The 24,313-nt window shown below is 50.1% G+C and overlaps 1 protein-coding gene across 11 annotated transcripts in view; it reads left to right on the top strand.

The window, feature by feature from the left end:
• ARHGEF9 (Cdc42 guanine nucleotide exchange factor 9) overlaps positions 1 to 24,313 on the top strand; it is a 204,617-nt gene that overhangs the window by 177,754 nt on the left and 2,550 nt on the right. For 8 of the 11 annotated variants that reach the window (XM_033514029.1, XM_015626405.3, XM_015626409.3 and 5 more), the window contains 3 exons: positions 6,765 to 7,008; positions 7,622 to 7,690; positions 17,504 to 17,663. In XM_033514029.1, coding sequence (XP_033369920.1) covers positions 6,765 to 7,008; positions 7,622 to 7,690; positions 17,504 to 17,663 — 473 coding nt within the window. Of the gene's footprint in view, positions 1 to 6,764; positions 7,009 to 7,621; positions 7,691 to 17,503; positions 17,664 to 19,972; positions 21,316 to 24,313 lie in introns of those variants that run through there. The other 3 variants (XM_015626397.3, XM_015626399.3, XM_015626398.3) reach the window with 3 other exon arrangements.

Here is a 24,313-nt window from a genome sequence, read left to right as displayed (position 1 = left end):
CACAGTGTGTCACTGTCACTGTCCCATCTGAACACTCAGCCCACTCTAGGGTTAAATTAAATGTCATTTCATTTAACTCTAGGGTTAAATTAAATGTACAAATCCTACAGAAAACCATCTCCTGGTTGTTCATGAGAAGCAGGCTGGGAAGCTTTCATCAGAGGGTCTCTTTAAGGTAAATCAGACTTTAAAAATGTAGGCTTGGAATCTTTTATTTTAAAAAAAAGTCAAAGAACGTTGAAAGCCCTCATGACTAAAGATACCCAAAGACATGGCAAAGTGGCAGCGTGCCATGCTCTCATTGCTCACGGCAGGCTGGGCAGAGGGGAGGGAGAGAGCAGGCAAGCAGGAAAATCAGGACAGATTTCAATTGGAAAACTCTGCTCCTCTGCTGTGCAGTCAGCGCCCAGGCCAGTGGGAAATCACAGACAGGGGCTGAACCCACCCACACCTCAGTGCAGAAGGCAACTCAGCCTTTTCCAAACCTCTGCCTTTCCCAAACCATGAGTTTGGGGCAGTTATTGTGAGGCCTGGCTTAGCCTTTGCCTAATTCCAGCTGTTCCCTGGTCATCACCTGTCCCACAGCAGCTGCTCCCGAGGGCACAGCTGGCCTGGGGTGGCTGTGTCCAGCCTCACCCTCAGCTGGCTGTTCTCCCCTGGACACTGGGAGCACCCCATCCCTGCTGAGGGGATCTGCAGGCATTGCTGCTTTCATCCTGCACAGACACCCCAAAAACCCCACCCTGGGCACCCCCTGTCCAAACGCTCCTGGAGCTCCTTGGGACCGTTCCTGGGGAGCCTGGGCAGTGCCAGCACCCTCTGGAGGAAGAACCTTCTCTGATCTCCAGCCTGAGCCTGCCCTGGCCAGCTCCAGCCCTTCCCTGTCCTGTCACAAGAGACGGGAGCTGCCCCTGGGGAGGATGGCAAAGACCTCGCTGAGGTCCCTCCTCAGTCTCCTCCAGCTGAACAAACCAGCTGCTCCTCCAGGCCCCTCCAGAGCCTTCCCCTTCCTCGTGGCCTCCTTTGGATGCTCTCCAATGGCTGAATGTCTTTTTTATATTGTTGTGCCCAAAACTGCCCCAGCACTGGAGGTGAATCTGCCCCAGGGCAGGGCAGGACAGTGCCTTCCCTGGCCCCAGGACAGGAATGTTGTGTGGAGCTTCCTGATGTTCTGTAGAGCTGCTGGGGATGGAGACATGATCCCCACAGGAAGAACCACCCTGTTGGCTGTTCCTCCTCCTCCCTGTGCTGCCCACAGGCCTCCCCTGCTCCTCCCTTGGCTCTGCCAGCTCTGATCCCAAGCAATGGGAAGTGCTGAGCTGTTCCCACACAGCTTTGAGCTGTTTGAGACCCACCATCAGAGCCCTCCAGTGTCTGTCACCCATTACTTAGAGCTCCCCACGGATCTGAACAGTAAATAAATATCATTATCCTGTGGTGGAGATGGGGAAGGGCAGAGGGAGAAATGGCATTTCACCTGGAGCCCCAGGAGCTGCCCCCACAGGGCCTGGCTGCATCCTTGCCCTCAGAGCACACAATTCCTCCCCGAGTCATTCTGAAGCTCCTTTGCCACTGGAATATGCAGGGTTTGATAAACAGGAGCACCAATAACCTACAAATGCAGTGAGGAAGTTGTAATGGATTGTTCTGTGGCTGGCATCTCCTGTCCTGTCAGCTCCTAAGAGGGATCTAATGACTCATGGCTGGAAATGGCTCTTCCTCCCTTTGAGTTTCACGGATGATTTGTTTTACGCATCAGGAGCCGAGTGTGACCTAGCACAGAGTAAACCACAGCTCCTGAGGAAAGGCACCATCCCAAATCCAAGGCCTTGCTTGAGGCCTCCCCACCTGCCCCATCCCGAGTCCCTCCACACACTCAGGAGTTCACAGGAGGAATACAGAACTCCTGGAATGCTGCACACTTGGGATGAAGGTCTGGGACCAGGCCAGCTCCTCTCACGACCTCATTTCCTCCTCCTGCCCCGTGCTGCTGAAACCCCTGGATGACTTTTGGTTGTGATTTTGCACTGGTGACTGCAGATTGCCCTCCTTGTCATTATTGTTCTTTTTCCCCTTGAGTGACCTGGGAGGGTTTGACCTTTCCTCTCCCACAGGCAGTGCCAGGCACAAGGAGCTGTGCTCTGGACTAGTGGGGCAGAAAAAAATTGAGAGATGAAAACTAGAGAGCAGGAGAAGCAGTACAGAAGGCAAGGAGGAGTCAAAGAGCTACTGAACAGTGATTTACAGTCCTTCCTGCAGGTGTCTAAATCCACTACAGCAGGAACACAATTCATCCTGGGAGCCCATCCCAGCTTCCAGCTTTTCCAGTAAAGCTCAGCCTTGCTTTCCTTATGCCACAAAGGAGATTTCTTTATAAAGTCACCTTCCAGGAGGGGACGGTGATGGGGGTGGCCCAGGCAGGTCCCAAGGCAGGGCCAGCCCCGAGCGTGGCCACAAGCCCAGCACAGAACCCAGCACAGAGAGCAGAGCTGTGGGGGGCTTATGTAACCCATCAGAACTTGCCTTTGTGCTCCCATCAAACCACTTTCTTCAGCTTCATCTTTTCCTTGTGAATCCTTAGTACAGATTACGTGAACAGACTGCAGAGCATTATTCAGAAGAGCTTAATTAACCTCAGCGAGGGGAAGAAAAGGAAATCGTAGAAGCTGTAGGGTAAAAAAAGATCATATTTAGACAAATAAGTGCAAATGACCCAGATGCATCCATTTCCTTTCCAGGCAGGCTGGGTGCTCTGCAGAGCTGCAGGTCTGTGCCACTGCTGCTGTCCCCACGCTGCCCCAGGTGCTGCCCATCCTACCTGCTCCAGCTGTCACCTCCTCTGCCACCAGCCAGCTGCAGAGCTGGGAGGGAGCCCAGGAGAGCAGATATTCCCTCTGCAGGGTGAAGCACACTCAGATCATCTCTGATGGATGTTTGTCTAACCTTCTTTTGAAAATCCCCCAGGAATGCCATCCCAAGACTTGCCTATTTTGTCTGTTCTAGGGTTTAACTACTCTTCTAGATAGAAAGTGGGGTTTTTTTTCCAAGTTTCTAATCTTGTTCTCCCTTGTGGTAAATTAAATGGAGAATAATTGATCACCTTAAAAGAGGAGCAGCTTTCACATTTCACATACTGGAATACCAACAGCACATTCCTTTTTAGTTATGGCCTTTCTAGATGAAACAGCTCCATTTCTTTGGCCTTTCCCCACTGATAAGGTTTTGAGAGTATTTTTGGGGGTTTTTATATTTTCTTGCCCTTGCCTGATTTAACTACAGGAAATAATCTTGTGTGACATTCAGAACTGGCCAGTGCAGAGCAGCTGATGGTCACCCTGGCTGAGGATAATGAACAGGACCAAACTGAGCCAGCCTGTGAACAGAGCTATATCCTAGGGATTAATAATTTCTTCATTTCTCTCCTTCTAATTCTCTCATTTATCCCTGGATAAGCAGGAGCAGGAGCAGCATTCCTGTCCCCCACAAAGCCAGAGCTCCTCTCAGCTTCTGTAGCAGATAAAATGCATTTTTGTGCACGGATCTGCTTTGTCCTCCTGCCACACAGCACTAACACCAGGCTGGTGGAACAATCCATTTCCCTCCTCAGCCTCACAGCTGCTTTCCTTAATCTCACATTTTCTTTGACTCCATGGATATTCTGGGAAAAGGACAGAGGGGTGTGAAGAGCAACAGGTTCACATTGAGCACTGCAGCTGCACCTGGCAGAGAGCACACAGGCACCATCCCTCCATGGCCTCGGTGCTCTCTCAGTTTCTATCCTCTTCTCCACATGCATAAAAAGCTCCTTAAAACAAGAGTTTGGCCCTGTTTGCTGTCTGCTGCAGATGAAAACCTGCATTTTCTTGAGGCCAGGTACAGTGCAAGGTGTTTGAAGAGGGCCCTGCTTCACTAAGGAGCTGAGTGGTGTCTGTTATTCTTTAAAAGCTGTGATAAAATACCCACGGATTGAATCATTATTGTGCTTCCCCTACTATGGGTGTTCAAGTTTATTCAGTTTGGGAGATAATATCTGTTCACTGAGTGCTGGCAAGAAGAAGGGAGAATGATGATAGGAGATGCTGAGCCCATTAAAAATGAAATAATCCAGTTACAGTTGTTAATCTGTGGACTGAACTTTCTGGAAGGAAAGTCCTCCATGTCTAGGCATGTGCTGCTTGTGAGATGTTTGTGTGGGGAATAAAGTGTCTGTTCTTAATTCAGTGTGGAGTTCGTGGCCAACAAGTGTAGAATGCTCCTTCTTTTGAAGGAAAACATTGGGAGAAAAGATGATCCATTTCTTCTGGAGTCCTTATTGAATTTCCTTCTCCAAATGACAGTGGGAGTGGCAGCCAGGAGCTTTGTGCTGTTGTCTTTCCCTTGCTCAGCTCAAGGCCAAACTGCAGCGTTTCCTCCTCTGCAGCTGAGCTCCTTCTTCCCCACTCCTGCCTTTCACCAGCAATAACCTGTGGGGCCATTTGATCTCCAGAGGCACTTGTAGGATTCCATTTTCTCCTTGCTGCTCCTTGAGGAGCTCCTGGGCAGCACCTTTATCCTCACATCAGTTCTCAGCAGCCTCACCAGAGACAGGGACAGCTCCTGCTGCATCCCAGGAGGGGAAATGTGTGGAGCAGCTCAGTCAGACACATCCAAACCCATGGATTGTCCTCGGGAAGCACAAAGCTGGTGAAGCATTCACTGTTAAAAACAGCTCGTGATGTTTTCTGAGTCAAAACTGGGGAGATAAGAGAGGGGAAACGTCTTATATTAAACATTTAATGTGTGTAAGGAAAGAGGCAGTGCACAGAGCCTGGGATTTTCAGAGCTTGTGATTGTTGATTCTTGTAATACCTGTATGAGGAAATCTCTCCACAATCATGAAGATTGCCTGGAAGGATGCACTGGATCCTCAGCAGACATTCCGTGGGGCTGGCTCTGGAAGTTCTCAGCGGGAAGGGGAGCGGCTGCTGTGCCGCCGGTGGAAGGAGCACATCCCCGTTCCTGGGAGATTTGTATCAGGTTTTTTTTGGAGAACGTGGTGTAGATAAATGTTCTCTCTAAGAGCAAGCCCCAGCCTCCCATCAAAGGCTGTGTGTGGTTCTGAGCTGATTGATCAGGCTCCACGTGGCTCTCGCAGCCTTTCACAGCAGCGCCGAGGGAAAGGAGCGATTCCCAAAGTCAGGACGAGACTAAAAAGATTTTCTGTTGCCTGTTCAGCCTGAAATACCTTTTCCTTATGGTTTGGACTGTCACTATTCCAGGCCTACACCAGAGGAAGGTTTTTGTACAAGATATTTGTTAATGGAATTCCATCCCCACCCCTGCCCAGAGCGTTCCAAAGGAAGGAGTCAGGATTTAAAGCCTGTGAGCTTCTGGCCGGTCTTGGGATAGTTAATACTGTCTGGCAGATTCATGAGCAAGTTTGCTAAATCGTTATGATTTAGAGTTTGTTTTCCAAGATGAATTTGTTTAAAATAATACCTACTGCTTATCTTGAAAAAGCCTCACTGCTAAATATTATTTCAATAAATAAATGCTGTACATTGCCTTCATTTTTCCTCTCAAATGAATCCTTTGACATAGCATTTATCTTTAGGGCACTCTGAAAAATCCAAAGTTGTTTAGGTGAAATTGATTTAATATACCTAAATATTGCTTTTGAGAGTGTTTAGAGGAAGGAAATCTTGATTGTGTGTTGCTGAATTTGGTTTTTAATAAATCAAATCACCGTCTGTGGCCATGACTAGAGAATTAACATTCTGTTTTCTGCAGATCATCTTCTGTTACCTGAGATAACAGGCACAGAGATGTGGGGCCAGTGGGGAATTTACTTTTCCCTTCCAGAGACGGCAGAGAAATGAGCTGGTGCTGAAAGACAGGGAATAACCAGCTGAGAAAGGAGATGAGCATAAACAGGTTTGATTGAAAAGGTTATAATCATCGAGGAGAGATAAAAAGCAAAAGCTAGGCTGGACCAAGAGATTAAATCCAGGGTGGAATGAGACCAGAGGTAGGTTAGGAGTGATGTGAGCTGAGAATCAGGGTGGTTTCTCAGCAGTGAGTGGGAATGGGAAATGGGTCCCAAGGAGAAGGGGCAGACACCAGTCCCCCCTTGGTGTGGGGATGTGTGTGGAAAACAGATCTGGGCATCCTGTGCTGGCTCCAGACTGGTGCTGTGTCCCTGCTGGGCCTGTGCCTCCCACTCCTCACCCTGTGAGCAAAACCTCCCATGTGGAAAGGCTGGAACATGGCACCCACTCAGAGACATTTCTTTGTGCCTGCAAACTGAATTTTACAGCTCAAGGATGTGTGTTTTGTTCCTCTCTGCCCATGGTCTGCCCTGTTTGGCCAGCAAGAGATGTGTTCACAGCAGGTGAGGCTGGAAGGATCTGACCAGGTCTCACCATCACTTCCCTCCTCTCTCCCAGGAACTGAAGGATCTGACCAGGTCTCACCATCACTTCTTTCTCTCCTCTCTCTCAGGAATTGAAGGATCTGACCAGGTCTCCCCATCACTTCCTTCTCTCCCTCCTCTCTCCCAGGAACTGAAGGATCTGACCAGGTCTCACCATCACTTCTTTCTCTCCTCTCTCTCAGGAATTGAAGGATCTGACCAGGTCTCCCCATCACTTCTTTCTCTCCTCTCTCTCAGGAATTGAAGGATCTGACCAGGTTTCACCATCACTTCCTTCTCTCCCTCAGCTCTCCCAGGAATTCCCTGCTCCATGAGCTCTCCCCATGATGCCTGTCTCCTTTTCCCTCTGCAGGATCTGATCCGAAGGGATATCCTGTATTACAAAGGGCGCATAGACATGGATAAATATGAAGTGGTGGATATAGAAGATGGGAGAGATGATGACTTCAATGTCAGCATGAAGAATGCCTTCAAACTGCATAACAAGGAGACTGAGGAAATGCACTTATTCTTTGCCAAGAAACTGGAGGAGAAGTTACGATGGCTTAGAGCTTTCAGAGAAGAAAGGAAGATGGTAAAAGAAGATGAAAAGATAGGTGAGGAATGTGGAAATGAATCTGACAGGAGGTTGCTGGTAGTGGTTAATTTAGCCCCAATGGGTGGAGGAGCCCACATTTTCTTTGTGGTAGAACTACAGTTCAGCCTTGTTGACATGTCCTTGGTTGCTCTCCTAGCCATAAATTGGTCTCTTTCCAGCTCAGTTCCTGTTCTTTTTGGCCCTCAATAAACAAATTCTGCCCGTAGCTCAAGCCTGGAGCTCCGTGGGTGTGTGGGAGAGGGAACTCTTTGGCCACCCACCTTCAGGGTGTCCTGGCTGCATCCTCCTGCTCTGGTTAAGGATGTTTCATGCAGAGGGGAGGCAGCAGTGACAGCCCTTCCCTTGCACCAGCCCCTAAACTGACCGTGGCCAGTGTCAGTCCAGGCTCAGCTTGTCGCTCAGCTCTGAAGCACTGGGCATATTTAACATGTATAAAATAAAAACTCCTCTAAACTCACTTTCCATCCAGCCCCTGCACGAGCGAGATTAGAAAGAGGCCAAGGAAGAGTTTCTGCTTTTCAGTAGAACACCCAGAGCACCCCCCTCCCCAAAAGGAAACGAGGCTTTGTGAGCAACCTTCTGAATTGTGTTTGCCGTGTTCCCTTTTCCAGGCTTTGAAATTTCTGAGAATCAAAAGCGGCAAGCGGCAATGACAGTAAAGAAAGTCAGTAAGCAAAAAGGTAACCGGCAACACGCTCTGTGCCTGGTGATGTGAGGGTGGAGCGGGCTGGGCTGAATCCTGCTGGGTTAGGATCCAGCATCCCCTCAACTTCCCCCTCCCCTCTCTTTTTATATCAAATACCGTTTGTGCTTTGTATCCTTCCTTAATGTATCTGTGGGCCAAATTAATCTCTGGTCGAAGGTGGTTGAAAGCCAGTGGAACTGCACCAGAGATGAATTTGATCTCGTGTCTCCAGTCTGATGTCCAGAAGCTGTCCCTGGGGGCAGAAATCTATCTCAGTTGTTTATCTCAGGCTGAAATGGGAGTGAGTGCGGAGGTGTGTAGAGGTTCTGCTAATTCCCAAAGTCTCCCATTAGCAAAAAAAAAAAAAAAAAAAAAAATTAAAAAATTGCTAAAATGCTGGAACTGGGGAGGGAGTACCCCTTTCCTGCTGCTGGAAAGGAAAGGGACACTCTTGTTCCCTGGGGCTGCCTGTAACTTTTTTAAGACAGCACAGTAGCATCAACTCTAGGAAATAAAAGTATTTTAGTAAAGACATGGTATCTCTGGAATGTCAGATTCATTTCCCCAGCCAGGCAGGCTGCAGCCAGCTGAGCAAGGCCCTGCCTGGCATTAGGCAGAGTCTCAACTGGCCAAAGCCAGCGTTAATTCTCTCTCGCAATAACTCTTGCAGCTACAGCTTTGGAAATACTCAACACAGAGGGAAGGTCAGGGAGGTCATTCCTCAAGGTCTCCAAAGCTTCACACAGTCATGGATGTATTGATTTGTTACCAAAGTACCATAGCACAAGTAGGCCTACAAGTGGGTTTTGAGAGAGCTGCTCGAGGCTTGGCTCAGGTCAGGTGCAGGCAGGTTGGTCCCCGCTCTGTGCAGGTGTTTTGGGGGGGTTTTGCAGAAGTTGAAGGAGCTCTTTGCTTTCTGCCTCACCTGTGTGTTGTCTACTGGCTTTGCTGGTCCAGGAGTGGTTTGCCAGGCCAGCTGTGAACTCCTTGGTTTGCTGTGTCTCTCCATTGTCATCAGTCTTCTCCTCTCTACTAACTTCTTCTGTTGTCTCCTGAGATGTTCTCTAAAAACTCTCCTGGCCAGATGTTCTAGAGTGTGCACACCCAGAGCAGCCCAGGTGCCTCACACTGTGCCCCTGTCACAGCCCCTCAGCACCTGCATGTCTGTCCCTGAGCATCCACAGGGCTCGTGGAGCTGCACACTGGGAGAGCCTGACTTGCATGACTGCCGTGACAAAACCAGGTTCAGTTATTGCTAGCTGTTCAGTTCATTATATTATTAATTAATAGAGGTATTAATTAATAACTGTGCTGTTCAGCCAGTAAGTGACACAGTTCGGAGGTGCCTGAGCATGCCTGCCAGTATTCCCACGTAAATCACTGGACTTGCATCCTGACAAATACAATCTGCCTGACAGAACTTGTGTCTTACACAGCAATTGCTCTCTGTCTGCTCTCTTTGTCTTTCTCTCTCTTTCTCTCTGGGATGAAAAAGGAGGGGTTGTTATCTCGGGCTTCTCGGACTATGAAATTCATTAGCTCCTAAAACAGCAGTCAGCATTTCTTTAGTGAAGAACGAGCTTAGGCTGTGGCAGTGGCAGTTCTTTTTATGGGATTAAGTCCTGAGCCAGACAGAAGTTCAGTCTCACCCCAGCACCGAGTTAAGCACAGCCTGGTTGGTTTTAGGACGTGAAATCTGAAAAACAACAAATAGGGTCATTAAAATGGTAGCTGTGAATGCTTTGCCCTACACTGTGGTGATCATAGCCCAGGCTCAGGTTGATTAAATTAAATATTGACACTGAGAACTCCTTGTTTTGTTACTCTGTGGTTTGCCTTGTGCCCACGACCCAGCGAGAGGCACGAGGCTGCCAAAGCAGGGAGCTGCTGGCACTGCTCAGAAGAGGGAGGTAGGAGGAAACTGCTGAGAGCTGGCTTTGGGTGATTGACTTTTTAAATCTTACCCTGTGCATTTTACAGATATTGACAACATTTTATTTTGCCGAGACCTTGGCAGCACTTGTGGCTGCAGGTGTGCCCGTGCTGGGGGCTGCTGCTGCCTCTGCCCTCCCACAGCACCACAGGAGCCTTGGAAAGGGCTTGGAGCTGCTTTTGGAGCATCAGTTATACCTGAAAAGCAGGGAGGCCCTTCAGAAGGAGGAACAGGTCACTGTATTCAGTAAAAGTATTTATTTATTTAAATGCAGGCTGGTCTCAGTGGCTGCAGCAGGGCTTGGCAGCTCAGCAGCTCGAGGTGCTGCCAGCCCAGCTCCTGTGCCACAGGATGCCTATTACAGACTTGTTCCTAGATTATCTCACTTGTTCCCTGCACCTCTTAAATGGGAAACCATGGTAATTCCCCTGTCACAGAACACTTAAGGAAGAGAGAAAAGCCGTGAAGGAGGTGAAATGGAAAATGCAATCAACTTTGTTAGAGGTGAAGCAGAAAAACATTTTTCAAATAGTATAAACTGCTGCTTATTTCATGCACTGTTGTACCACACCTCCCAGAAGTATTGCTCTGGAGATGGCTGGCATGTGTTTGAGAAGGAGGCATTTAAACCTCTGCTGGCTGCAGCAGGAGAGGGGGAGAGCAGCTGAGAGCAGCAGAACAAACCTTCAAACTCTGCTTTTGAAACTAACAGGACCTTTGTGGAGGTGAGGGAGTGAGAACATTCCCGCAGCGTTTTGAGCAGGGTTTGATGGCCAGCTGAGGGTGCTGTGTGGGGCAGCAGCCCCCTCCAGGCTCTCAGCTCTGCCCAGCAGTGTGTGCAGGGCCAGGCTCCCTGCCAGCCCCCCTTACTGGTGGGCAATATCCCAGGATCTGCACTCCTTACTGCATGGGGAAAAACAATGATATTGGACCAGCTGCCTTAAGACAGCATCAAACCAATTTCTGGCCTTCTTTAAGTCCAGTAGAAGTCCAGTGAATGGGCAGTGCTGGCTCTGCACCTCACTGACAGAGAAAAGGGCTGGTTGCTGCGCTGATTGTTGAAGATTTTGCCTCTTGGTTGCTGCTCTTCATCTTCCTTCAGTGGCACTGTGGGAACTGGGAACAGAATTCAGTCTGGTGTCTCCTGGAAATAGTGAAATGATGGGAGAAATGTATTTGTTTTATCTTACAAAAGCCCCTTGCTGCAGCCCTGAGCGTGAGCCAGGCACAGGCTCTGTGCAGAGAGCTCCCACCAAGGCACACAAGGGTGGCACTGGCCTCTTCTGCCTGTCTCTGACTAAAGGAGTGGAAACTGCCTGGAAAATGGATCCCTTGTGGATCTCCAGTCCATCCTTAATGTCGACAAAGCTTAATCCAGGGTAATTTTCCCATTTCTAGGCATTTGGAAATAGAAGCTCGTGGAGTGCCTCTCTCCATGAGTGTCCTCTGGCCACTTTTGATCCCTGCTCCAAGGGCTGGTGTTTGCAGTTCCCTCTCTGATCCCCAGCCCTGTCCACATCTGGCCCCTTGCAGGACAGCCTGTCCACAGAAGGGATATTTGTTCATATTCCTAGCAGCTACCAGGGGGCAGGGAATTGAGGCCCTTCCAGGAAGGGGACTCCTTAAAGCACCATTTCCCACTTTGGGAAAAGGGAATGTCTGTCGAGATTTAAAGGGGTGACTTTAGTGTGAGCTGGGAGTGTTTCCCACCTCAGGAGAGCTCTTGAGCCCCACAGCACATGCAGCTCCTCAGCCCTGACAGGTCCCTGGGATGGGGTAAGCAGAGATTCAGCCAGCATCACCTGAGAAAGATGCTGTCACTAAACCTGCCCGTGAGCACTCAGCCATGCAAATCATGGGGTTAAATCATCAGCCAGCACAGACTGCCTTGGCCTGTCACCAAACACCCTCTGAATCACTGGGTTTTCCTGTTAATTTATTCCTTTCTGATCACCCGAGCTCACAGCCAGCTATGGCATAAAAACCCTGACCCAGACACGCAGCAGCTTCTCTGCCTTGCCACAGTTCTGCACCTGAGGCTCTCCCAGCACCTCTGCAGAGCTGACCAGGGTCCCTCCCGTGCTTCTCTCGGCTGTTTAATCCCATTTTATTGCATCTTCCTGCCTGACAAGATTGACGTGGCCCTGCCGTGTTTCCCCATGGATTCACTCGTGTAGGCACAGCCTCGGGGGATTGCAGGAGCCTGAGCAAGCACAGCCCAACCTGGAAAACAATCAGGGGCATTTGCATTTTCAGATAATCAGGGTCACTTCCCTTCTTTCACAGCACGGGAGGTGAGGGGATGGAGCTGATCGTGTTGTCAGTGGTATTTCCCCACAGATTCAGGGCAGTCTCAGAGTTTACCCCATTCCTTGTACAATCCAGACCCTACAGTGCTCCGTGCTGTGGGTCCATGAGTCCCACTGATGGCATCAGCTGCAGTCCTCAGCCTCCTCCAGGAACCAGATCTGAGGCAAATCAGGAATAAATCCTTGTCTGAGGGCCCTCTGAGGATGGTGCTGGTGACACTTGCTGAGCAAGTCCCCCGGGGCAGTTTTTTGGTGAGGTGTTAGCAGGGAGAGCCAAGGTGATGACATCAATGACATGGTGAGATTCCATCTGAAATAAGTTTGTGAGCCCAGATACTCCTGCACCTTGAGTTTGGTGAGGGGTTTGAGGAAGGAATTGCTCCCCAGAAGCTGAATTGATCCTTTCCTATCAAACCCACAGAGTTTGTGTGATCAGCCTGCAGGGCGCTGCAGGAGAGGGAGGCTGTACAAACACAGGATGGCAGAAATCAGTTTTCCCCCAGCTCTGATGGATAAAACCCCAGTATCATTTATTCCATCTTGCCTCGATTAGCTTTTCTTATCACACGAGGAATCATTGTCTTAATGTCTGCTCTAATGACATCAGGCTGCAGCAGCAGACTTGATAAATAGCCTCCAGAGGGTCGGGTTAGCTCAGTGTGTGTAGGTAGATGTTGTGGTTGTCTGGGGAACATCAAAATGACTGTTTCCTCCTGCATTTCTCAAGCTGCAGCCAGCCCTGTCCCTCCTAAACAGAGAAGGGAGGTTGGTGGTTAGAAAAAGGAGTTAAGGCATGTTCTCCTCAGCAGAACCATCCCTGGAAACCCCAGGGCCTGGAGTGAAGGCCTGGCTGTGTCAGAGCCATGGCTGGGGCACCGCTGGAATTCCTCTGGAGCTGGGCAAAAGCAGCAAAGTGAGAGTTGGTGATTCAGCAGGGAGGTGCAGAGGGAGGAGATGCAGGACTGCCTGGGCAGGCAGAGGGTTCCTGTTCACAGCTCCATCCTCACCTCGGGGACAGCCAGCTCCAGCCACATCATCCTTTGCCAGCCCTGCAGGGCCCAGGCACTGGTGGGGCAGTGCTTTGAGATCCTCTGTTGAAATGTGCTGAGGAGGGCAAAGGGCTGGACCCACCCAGCCAGTTCTGCTCGTTTCTTTAACCTAAACTCATTGCTGTGACAGGATTAATTAATTAATTAATTAATTAATTAACCACACAGCAATTAGCGCTCTGGGGGCGCATCCCTGGCTTCCCCTCCTGTGGGGGTTACTGTATTCAGGACACTGAATTTGTGGCTTTCTGGGCATTTCCTGAAAGATGCAATTTGGCTGAGCTGCTATTGAGCTCTGAGGAGCTGGAAGGTTCCTCATGGCAGAAGTGGCAGCAGGGGTGGCGATGTCACTGTCCCCTCCCCAGCTCTGGCTAAATGAGCAGCGTGAGACCCGGACAGCAGGGTGGGGGCAAAGCCTGGGAAACAGCTGCTGATCAAAGGATAAACTGAAATCTCCTAGGTGGAGGATGGAGTAAACAGCTTGTAAGGCAAGTTTCCATGGTTATGTGGAGGAGATGTGCGTGTTCTCCGTGTCTGTGTCGTGTGAGCCCGGGCAGGGGCCGTGTCCTGCTGGATGATCCGTCTGCACGAGTCCCTGTGGATTGCCTGTGGGTGACCAGCATGCTGCCAGCATGCTTCACGTGCTGCTGAAATCGTGTTGTAACCTCAAAGAGAAAAAAAAACAACCCAAAAAAAAAAATAAAACACAAAAAAATCCACCCCAACCTAGAAGGGAAAAACGAGACAGTTTTAAGTCTTTTTTAATTGTTTCCTTCTGAGCTGAGAAATCCGAAAGGCTCCGAGTGACGTTGCCTGGTGCTATAAAAAGACATGATTTCAAGTGACAGCGCAGCATCTCTCACCAGTTTTGTCTAGCCAAATTATGAATCTGGGAATTTTCTTGTTCTCCTCGTGAGCAGCTCTCCCCAGCCCCTCCCTGTGAGCCATCCCTGCTTGCAGCTGCAGCCTCGCTGCAGAATGAGGCACGAACCAGCAGAAGGAGCTCCAGCTCTGCCCGTGGGGTGGAGTTGGCTGCTGTGCCTGGAGATGGTTCCTTATCCATCGATTCTTCCCTTTGTGCTTTGAATTCCGCTCGCCACGCTGCCCAAAATTGCCTTGGAAAAGAGCTTTGCTCGTTTCTTTCTGGTGAATTGCAGCGGAGTTCTGGCTATGCATATTAAAAAAATATCCCTCAAGAGACAATTTTGCACGATGGCCCCGAGTTCTGATGAGGGAACAAACCACTTCAGAGCAGAACAGAAAAACACCTGCCTGCCAGGCTTCTCCCCAAATTGCTCTTCCTTAGGACTTGAAGATGTGCAGATTAGGTGAATCTTCCCCTCCCAGTTTCTGCTTTCCAGAACATGGGTATGTCCAAAAGGAAAAAAAAAGAAATGGAGAAGTCATTCTTGGGGCACCTCAAGCTATGGCAAAGTGCTGTCTCACAGTTCCACAAGGAAACAATGAGTTCTGGAATTACCAGAGCACAAAGGTTTTTATTTGCATGTCCCACACACACGGCCATGGTGCACGTCCTTGAGATCCACAGCTTTGATCCTTCAGGCCATTGGATAAACCAGAGAAATGTGAAACCTTTGCTTGTGCAAATAGGAGCAGTCAGGAGCTTTTGGCATTCATCCAGCCCAGATGTTGATGCCAGTAGCCCAGATGTTGATGCCAGTAGCCCAGATGTTGATGCCAGTAGCCCAGATGTTGGTTTCAGTAGCCCAGCTCCACAGGGCCACACACAGAGCTGTGGGAGGAGCTGCTTTACAGAGGGAAGGGCAGGCTGTGCCTGGGTGTGTTCCAAGCAAGGACAGGCATTTTTCAGGAGTTTTGGGAAAGAACTGGACGGGGTTTGGTAGTGATCTGGCCAGGTGAGTCTGCCCTTTTCCCTTTTGGAGAAGACAGGCTGTGGATTCCATTCCTTGCAGTAACTCCATCACTGTCAGTGGACATCAGCCAGACTGTCCTTTCTCTACTTCTTCAGCTTCCCAAGTGCACAACGTTTTGCTGATCCAGGAGATTTCCTAGCATTTTGTATCATCATTAAAAAATACATTAGTTCACTCTCCTCAGTCTGGTTTAGAGGCAGTAAAGAGCCCAGCTGCAGGATGCCAAAGCCATGGGGCCATGTCACTAAAGCAAGGTGGCTTTAAGGATTTCCAAAGCTAAAAACGATTTCTGTGTCCCCCCCTGCCAGTAGCAGCTTTACATTCACAGCTCTTCTGTTGTAGAACATGAGTGATTGTAGTGGAACAAGGACTGTTTGCCTTTGAGGTAATTTCCTGGTCAGTCTGAGAGCCAAAGCACATTTATTTCCCAGCTCTAGCCATGTAAGGGACCTGTAACAGATCCTAAAATCCCTCACCAGTCTCTGCTGAGAAAATTGGCCAAGGGCTGGTGGCCTCCAGGAGAAGGTTGACTCTCCTGGATGGGCTCAGGGCTGGAGTTTGTCCTCTGCAGTTTGCCACACATTGCCTGGAGATGGGCAGCTCAGAGCAGGACAGTGCCAGGAGAAGGGATGGGAGAGGTGGGCAGAGAGCAGTGCCCTGCCCTGGTGGGTTTCAGTCACCCAGTGGTTGGAATTCAAACTGTTCCTTGGAGTTGTGTAGCAGCGAGGGTGGTGCAGAAGTTGTGTCAGGTTTGCTGCAGCTGCCCAGGTGTGACCCCAGCACAGCTCTGGGGCTGCCCTCGGCTCTGCAGCTGCGAGACAGGAGCTTGGGAAGGCAGAGCAGAGAAGTCATTGATGAGGAACTATTCCAGCATGCAGGTACAGATGCAGAACATCTCCAGGTCAGTCTTTCCAAGTAAGTTTGAAGTGCTGATTGTGATGAATTCGTTAAAGGTTAACGAGTGTGATTCGCAGAGCGGTTTTTGCCCACTGTGAGGAATGATCTTGGTTATTCTCTACAGTGGACAGAGAGCTGCACAAAATACAGTAAAGAAGGAGAAATCAGTTAGACGTACTCAAGACATCTCCATTTGGTCTGAACCTTTTGAGGATTTTCACCCTCGATGGCTAAATTCCGTAGCAGGGCGAAGCGAATCAATCCTCTTCCCTCCAGACACGCCTTAGCTCCTACCCCAAAGAGGTCCAGCCTGCCCGAGCAGCACCTGGCCAAGCTGTGTGGTGAGCTCTGTGGGTGCCCTCGTGAGGCTTTCCCTGTGTGTCAGTGCCCGTCGTGTGCCGCCGTCCGTGCCCGGCCAGCGCTGGTGTGTCTGTGTGTGGTAGGAGCCGCATTGCTGTGCACACCTTGCTCTGGTACCTGGGTGCTAATCACCGTATTTTGCCTTCTCCAGCACCTTCCCAGCCGAGGATCTCAAAGTGTTTTACAAACATTAATTAATTTAGCTTCACAACCCTCCTGTGAGGTAGGTGGGGGATGCCGTCCCGCTGTCCAGATGAGGACACTGAGCTGCTCGGGGACAGTGGCCTCGCTGCTGTGGTTAAAGCCCGGGGAGGCGACGGCCCCCTCCCGCAGAAGGAAGAGCAGTTCTGCATGATCCAGAGATGGCCAGAGCTTACAGCAAGCTGCTCCACAGCCCTGCTCCTCTCTCCTTCCTGCAGTCACGGTTTCCAGCCGGCCCCGCTGCCCCGAGGCTGAAGGAGGGGTTGTCCTTGTGGGGAAGGACATCCAGACTGTGTCACTGTGCCCTGTAGGCTGCGCTCTGGTGGTGACACACATCCTTTCTGTTCCACTTCAGTCACCCCGAGCCACCCTTTACACGCCATCCTTCACAGCAGGACGCTGAAGGCCCCTCGTTCGTGGGGAAGCTGCAAGGGCAGCATCTCCTCTCCCCACTGCTGTGTGGGAATTGAACATCTCAGCCCTAAAAGCGTGGCCTCGCCATCCATTGCTGCCAGTTTGGATTGAGCAGAGAGAGCCTTTTCTGCCTTGTGTGCAGCCGTTTTTGGGCTGAGACCAGACTGGTGAATTGAGAACAAACCCTATGGAAAAGTCCTAAATGTCCCAAAAGAAGGAGTTGCCCTGTGTGTAGGCGCATCCCTGCAGGGCAGGGCTTCTCCCACGGCAGCCCTGCTCCGTTCCGTGCGGGAAGCGGAGCGGGGCAGCGCTCGGGGTCGTGCTCGGGGCCGGTCAGCGGGGCATGTCGGGCAAGGCTGTTCTCCAGGGAGAGCTGGGAGCTGGGAGGGAGAGCAGGAGCTCGGAGCCGTTCGATCCGAGCGGGATGAGTTGGCCTCGGCGGGGCAGGGCCTGTCGCGGCTCTCCTCGCTCACACAGGACTTTTCCATGAGGGCGGGCAGAACTCTGCCCAACAAATTAATGGATCCCAGGATCTGTCCCAGCCGTGGAGCTTTGGCGTAGGGAGGCAGCCTCGGAGCCCAGAGGTCAGGCAGGTTCTGGAGATTGGCCGGCCCTGGCACGTGCTGGCGCGTGGGACCCGGTTACGGAGCGATAAGGAGCGATAAGGAGCAGTAGCATGACGAAGAACGACTATTGACCCGATTGCTCTTTGACTGATCTGTTTCTTTTTCCCCCCAATCATCGATGCAGGTGTGAGCTACTCCAAGTCGGTTCCTCCAGCCTACCCACCACCCCAGGATCCATTAAATCAGGGACAATACATGGTGACAGATGGCATATCCCAGTCCCAGGTCTTCGAGTTCACCGAACCCAGACGCAGCCAGGCACCATTCTGGCAAAACTTCAGCAGGTTAACACCATTCAAAAAATAATACCTAGAGAGATGGAGAATTTTAACTTAAAAGAACTAAAATTTAAAAAATAAAAATAAATAAAATTATATTTATAGATGGACCTTTTTTCGGAGAAGCACTGTTGCAACTAAATATATATACATATATATATGTATACACACATTTTAAAAATAATAATATATATACATATATGTATATATATAGAAGGACCAAAAACTTTTTTTTTTGTTGTTTTTGGGAAGTAATCTGCTACTAGATACTAGGAAGCACCAATGATTTCTAACCATGTGACCTGTTTTATTTTATTTTACTCCATTGGTTGGACATCTCTTTTTGTTGTTATATTTTTTTTTTTCCTGTTTTCCTTCATTCCCATCCGAGTCGTCATTGGCATCCCAGAATGCTTTCTCGCTTGTGTGACTCCGTCATGGAACTTCCTCATGGACTACATTGGTGTATATTTCCTTTGATTTTATTTATGGGGGGGGGTGTTGTTTGTTTTTTGGAGTGCTGGGAGGTCTCTGCTCCCTCTCCCTCCCTCTGTGTCCCTCCCCTGGCTGTCCCCAGTCCCCGGCCCGGGGCTGTCCCCGTGCTGCATCCCCTGCTCCGACTCGTGCCTGTCTGGATGTGCTCCCTGTGCTCCCGCTGTGCTGCGCAGTATTTCTCTGGCTTTAGCTGTTCTCTCGTGGGCAGGTGAAACCCAGCAGAAGGGCCAGCAGCTGTTTAGGAAGTGAGAGATGGGTTTTCCTCAGTTGGTGGGGTTTTTTTTTTCGGTTTTTTTAAGCACTTGTCTTTTTCTCAATTCGGCGTGATTTGTTCACGCTCGGAGTAAGACTGAGAAAAGAGAATCGGGGGCTTTTCTTCTTTTTGCTTTGTTTCTGTGGGCTTATCTTTGATTTATTTTCTTTTCAAGCTGAGACACTTGAAAAGCCCACTCCTATCTTTGTTTTCCATGCAAAGATAAAAGCTGAAAAACCGATGGCTTCACGCCTCCGTTGCAGAGAGGAAAATTGGCTCGGAGGCTCCGCCAGTTTTCCGTCTTCAGGAACTAAGGTCCCATCCTTTGGCCACCCTCAGCCCGCACAGCAGCACCCTAACGAAGCCCTGATTGCCATTTGCAGGGGCAGGGACCCCAAGAACGAGGGCCCAGCCCAGGCCCAGCTCTGGGGAAGGATCCTGGCCCCAGCCCTGGCAGTGCCCAGCTGAGGTTAAAGCCGAGCTGCAGAGCCCTCCTGGCAGGAGCTGTGGCGTTCCCGTGGTTCTGTGCCATGCTCCAGGCACGGTGGGGCTGGGGTGATGGATCAGCCCAACCCTCCCGGTCTCTTTCTCTCTCTTTTTCTCCCTCTGGAGATTCACAGCTCTATTTTTAAAGACCCTTCCTACAATTTCAGCCTTAAGTACATTTGTTTGCAAGTGCAGGAGCTTATGGTTAAGCTTGTAAAACAGACCATTGTCAGGAGAAGGATTTTTTTTTCTTTCCTAGGGCAAATGAGGCTGTTTAACCAGATTTAGAAGATGAACTTGAAATCTTTGCAGAGCTATTCTGCAAGCTCCTTTGAAAATGAGGGATGAAGTGATTGATCACGGTATTTGTCATTTTCTTTGGAATCTGATCCACCACATAAGCACCCCAGGACAAAGAGTGTGCAGATACATTTTTTTTTTTTTTTTTTTTTTTGCCCCTAAGAATTCCAAATGAATGGGAAGAGCAGAGAGTGTGATTTCATTGTTTCCATGGAGCCTGTTTTATTTCAGGGCATATCACAAAGGCGGAATTATTTTTATTTAAATCCAAAAATAAGCTCACTTATACTTTTGAATAATCTAGAAACTATCAATAACCAGCAAAGCCAGATTTGTGTTTTGGAGAGGAGGAGTGGTCCCTCTGTGACAGGCAGCAGGCAAACACCAGGAATCCCAAACAGGAAGCAACCCAATTTTATATCAGAAATTATTTTTATGCTCTTTTGTATCTTTGCATTTTTATGGCTAGATTTTAATATGGGATACGTAGCAAATATTGTTTTGTTTCTTTAACAGAATGGGTGTTTAAAGCAGTGCATGAGATGGGTTCTCGTCAGTTAAATGAAATGTTTTACTCTTTCTGAATGGCTGGAGAGAGGCAGAGAGAGAGAGAGAGAGAGAAAGAAAGAGAGAGAGATTCCAAAATGTTGTCAACATGATGAAAATTTCACTTACTCCTTTTGCCTTTTTAATTGCTTAGGGATAAAAAAAAAAGAAAGACAAAAAAACCGAGTAACGAGCACATTAGTTAAGCCTGTTCATTTACTGTTTTGTGCCTCAGAGAGTGAGAATGAGACATCCATAATTTTTATGAGAAGATGCTTCCTAAATATTCAGCACTAGGAAAAAAGAAACACCACCGCCACACCATTATTTGCATCATAAATCAAGATCTGACAAGGCCACTTGTTGGACTCGCAGCTTCTTTGTTAAGTGGGAAGCCCGCCCGGGGCAGCGCCGCTGGTGCAGCGGCCGCAGGGACGAGGGGCTTGGCTCTCGGGCCTTCAAGAAAGCTCTTGCCCTCCATAAATTGCCGAGGTGCTGCGGGAGATGGAGCATTGGCACAAAGAAGAAGCAGCACTGGGGTGCCAGTGTTGTCCCACTGCTGTGGCTGTCCCAGCAGGGAGCGGGGCTGGAGCGCGCCTGGGAGCAGCGCCCGTGCAGATGGGGGTGACTTGACTGAGCATCTGGTACAGACTTTTCATTCCAATGCCAGACAGGAGGAACCCACTTCCCATTCCATATGCAGAAACAAGAGAGTTGTAACAAACTTACATGTTTACGGTATTTCTCTGGCTGAATCTATATATATATATATATATATATAAAAAAACAACAAATAAAAAGAAACCCTCTTCCCTAGGTAAATGACATGCATTACCCTTAACCTAGACACTAGAACAGAGGATCTAAATTCAAGACTTTCGCCTCCCCACCCTCTCCAAAAAGTCAAACAAGAGCCAACCTAGGTGCATCTAACAGTTGTAAATAGAAAATACTACATAGAGAAATATATTTGAAATTTGTTTCAGTTTCTGGATGGGCACCAGCTGTCCATTGCAATGTTATTGATAGTACACTGTGGTGCTTTGGGTTTCTGGTTTTGTTCTCTTTATGCTCTGTCATCTTTTCATTGCAGCTACATTTCAGGGAACATGTATATTTAGTAGCTATTGTAAGTTCTGCATGGCATCACCAAGCTTATTTTTCCTTAAGAAGAAAAGAAGAGTCTGTAGGAGCTTAAAGGCACTATGACGACAGGGACTTGTAGCAGAGAATTTAAAAAAAAAAAAAAGAAAAAAAAAGAAAAAAAAAAAAAAGGTTTTTAAAATTCTAGTTTGAAGCCAAATACTGATATTTTAGTGCTTTTGGGGTTTTAACAGTAAGAGCAAAAAAAAAAAAAAAAAAAAAAAAAAAAGAAAAAAAAGGATTTTGGTAACCCAGCTGATCCGCACTTGCCAGTTTTATTATTTTGTTTATATTGGACTGTTTGACCCTGTCAAACAAGTGTCAAAGTTGTGTGTATAAAACAAACAAAAAAAAAAAGTGTTTAAAAAAGTGTTGTAAAGACACTGAGCCTTATGAAAATATTTATGGAATTAAATAAAAAGAAGTGAAAAGGCATCTGAAGGCATTTTAAATCATTTTCCTCAGAGCGGGGTCACCCTTCTCCCAAGGCTGAGCACGGGGTGGGGCTCCAGAGGCCACCCAAAAAACGTAGGATTGTCCTGGGAAAATCGCTCTGCCCTTTGTGGCTCCCTGTGAGCGCAGGGTCCCCGGCTGGGGCTGCGCCCGGCGGATCCGGCTGGGATCAAACACGGGGGGAAATCCTCCCGGAGCCGGAGATCTGCCCGGCTCCCAGCGCGGGGGACAGCGGGGCTGCTGACAGACAGACAGACAGACAGACAGCCCGGGAAAGACAGACAGACAGCCCGGGACAGACAGACAGACAGCCCGGGACAGACAGACAGACAGCCCGGGACAGACAGACAGATAGCCCGGGACAGACAGACAGCCCGGGACAGACAGACAGATAGCCCGGGACAGACAGCACAGGACAGACCGGGACAGACAGCACAGGACAGACACCCAGGACACACAGCCCGGGACAGACAGACAGACAGACCGGGAAATACAGGCAGACAGCCTGGGACAGACAGACACCCAGGACAGAAAAACACCCAGGACAGACACATGGACGCCCAGGACAGACAGACGGACACCCTGGACAGACAGACACACACCTAGAACACACACACACCCAGGACAGACAGACGGACACCCGGGACAGACAGACACACACACACACACAGGACACACGGACACACACCCAGGACAGACAGACGGANACACCCGGGACAGACAGACACACACACACACACAGGACACACGGACACACACCCAGGACAGACAGACGGACACCCGGGACAGACAGACACACACAGGACACACGGACACACACCTAGGACAGACACACACACAGGACAGACAGATGGGCACCCAGGACAGATAGACGGACACCCTGGACAGACAGACGGACACCCGGGACAGACGGGGCCGCTGCCAGGAGGGATCGCGGCCGCAGAGCCGCGGGCCGGGAGCGGCGCTCCCCGCACAGCCCGGGGCTCCCGGGGCCTCTCCGGGGCCTCTCCGGGGCCTCTCCCGGGCCCTGCGAGGCCGCTGGGCATTCCCAGACAGCCGGGAAATGCCATCAGAGCCGGGAAAAGCGGCTTGGGAGCGGCGCTCGTCCCGCAGGAACAGGGACACGGTGCCGGGGATAACCCAGCAGCATCGCTCCTCTTGCACTGAGGATTTCCTTCCCTGTCGGGGTGAGGAGAGACCAGGCTTGTGTCACCCAGGGGAGGGAACCAGTCAGGGCACAAAAACCCCCAAGAACTCTGAGAGAACGAGAGAGGCAGAGCTGCGGGGCCGCGCTTTGAGCAGGTTCAGGAGCAGAGCAGAGCTCAAACATCGCAGCTTCACATTCGCCTCCTGCTTCAGCAGCTCCGAGCTTGTTTTCTCTCGCTTGCCTCGCTTGCAGTGCAGAGGGCACCGGGGCTGTGCTGGGCTCGGCTCTGCGGGTGATGCTGTTTCCCAAAACGCGGCTCCTCTCGAAGCTCGCCCTGCAGAGCTCCTGTCCTCGCACAGCCCCGGTCTCCAGCCCAGCAGGGCTCTGTGCCGGCGTTTTGCGCTCCCCAGGAGGATGGGGAAGGATGGGATGAGATGGGATGGGATGAGATGGGATGGATCCCCTCGGGATACCCGAAGCAGGAGCCCGGGCACCCGGCGTGTGCTCCGGGAGCGGCACCGAGGCTTCCTGAGCTCCAAACGAGCTCTCTCCCTGCCCTCACCTGCTCCCACCCCGGCTCGCTTCTCCAGCACTGGGAAGAGCCCCCCATGGCCGGGAATGCTGCTGCTGCTGCCTGTAGCTGATGGCCAACTTCTGTCTTTGGTGTGATTTGTTCGGTTTCAGCTTTTCCAGCCCCCCCTGCCCCTCCAGCATTCAGCTACTCCCAACTTTGCTTGCATAAAACAAAAACCAAGACCAAAGAAACCCGTTTGAAACTCCCTTCCCTTGTGGGGAGGGTTGGGCTGTGTGCCAGGGGGTGTCTGTGCCTCACCTGGAGGACAGGAGCGTCGTGTGGAGCTGGAAACATCCGTGGGCAGGGTGGGCTCTGGCTCCTGTGGGAGTGAGTGAGGTGTTTGTGGCGTGGCAGGAGTGTTTGTGAAGGGCTCTGTGTCAGAGCTGTCTCTGGGTTATCCCTGTGTCTATCCATGGTGTTACAGACCAGCTTTTGCTTTTGAAAGGAATGAGATTTTCAACCTGAGTGATGGTGCAGGGCTTCCACCTCCCAATCCACCCCAAACAATCCTTGTTACGCTGGAGCTGAGCAGCAGCACCGGCTTCTGCACCAAGTGCAGCATCCCAAAGCATGTAAGGCACCATCTGTGCTGGTTTATAAGGAACAACTGGAATTGCATGTGCTGGGAGATGAAATGGGAATAACTGGCATTTTCAGAGTGTTTCCAAGCTCTGTCCACAGAAGGTTCCAGCTGCTAAGGACAGGAGCTGTTAAACTACAAATACAATCCCCAAAGCTGCAAGTACAAATGGTAAAACTGCCTTTATTTGTCTGCACCTCCCAGCTTTGCTATGGGAAAGAGGTAGAAGGTATTTCTGAAATGCTTTTAATGTTCACATCCTTTTTTTTTCCAGCTCTCTCCAGGCAAAATTCATCCTGGTGAAGATTTGCACCTTCTCCTGTCAGAGCCACAGGAGTTTGTCACCTCTTGGAGGTTTGACAGATCTCTGTGCTCAGCCCTTTCCCCAGGCTGGAAATGGCTCAAAAGTTTCAAGAGCCCCCCAGGGCACATCCCCAAATTTCCCTCCAGCCTTTCCCTGTCCAAAACCAGGGCGATCTGGGTGTTTGAGGGACATGGAGCACTTTCCTCTCCTCCTGGCACCTCCAAAGCAGCAGGGAGACAGGGAAGGCTGGGGGGGATTTGTTTTCCACTCAGGAGAGCGTGTTGAAGGTGCCACCTTGCAGGACACGTGTCTCACAGGGTGTCCTGGCAGATGTGACACCACTGGCTGTCACCACTCCCAGCTGGGGGGAGCTGG

Source organism: Parus major, chromosome 4A, assembly GCF_001522545.3.
Source record: "Parus major isolate Abel chromosome 4A, Parus_major1.1, whole genome shotgun sequence".
Taxonomy (NCBI): domain Eukaryota; kingdom Metazoa; phylum Chordata; class Aves; order Passeriformes; family Paridae; genus Parus; species Parus major.
Note: the sequence above shows the minus strand (reverse complement) of the source record. Positions and strands in the feature narration are given on the sequence as shown.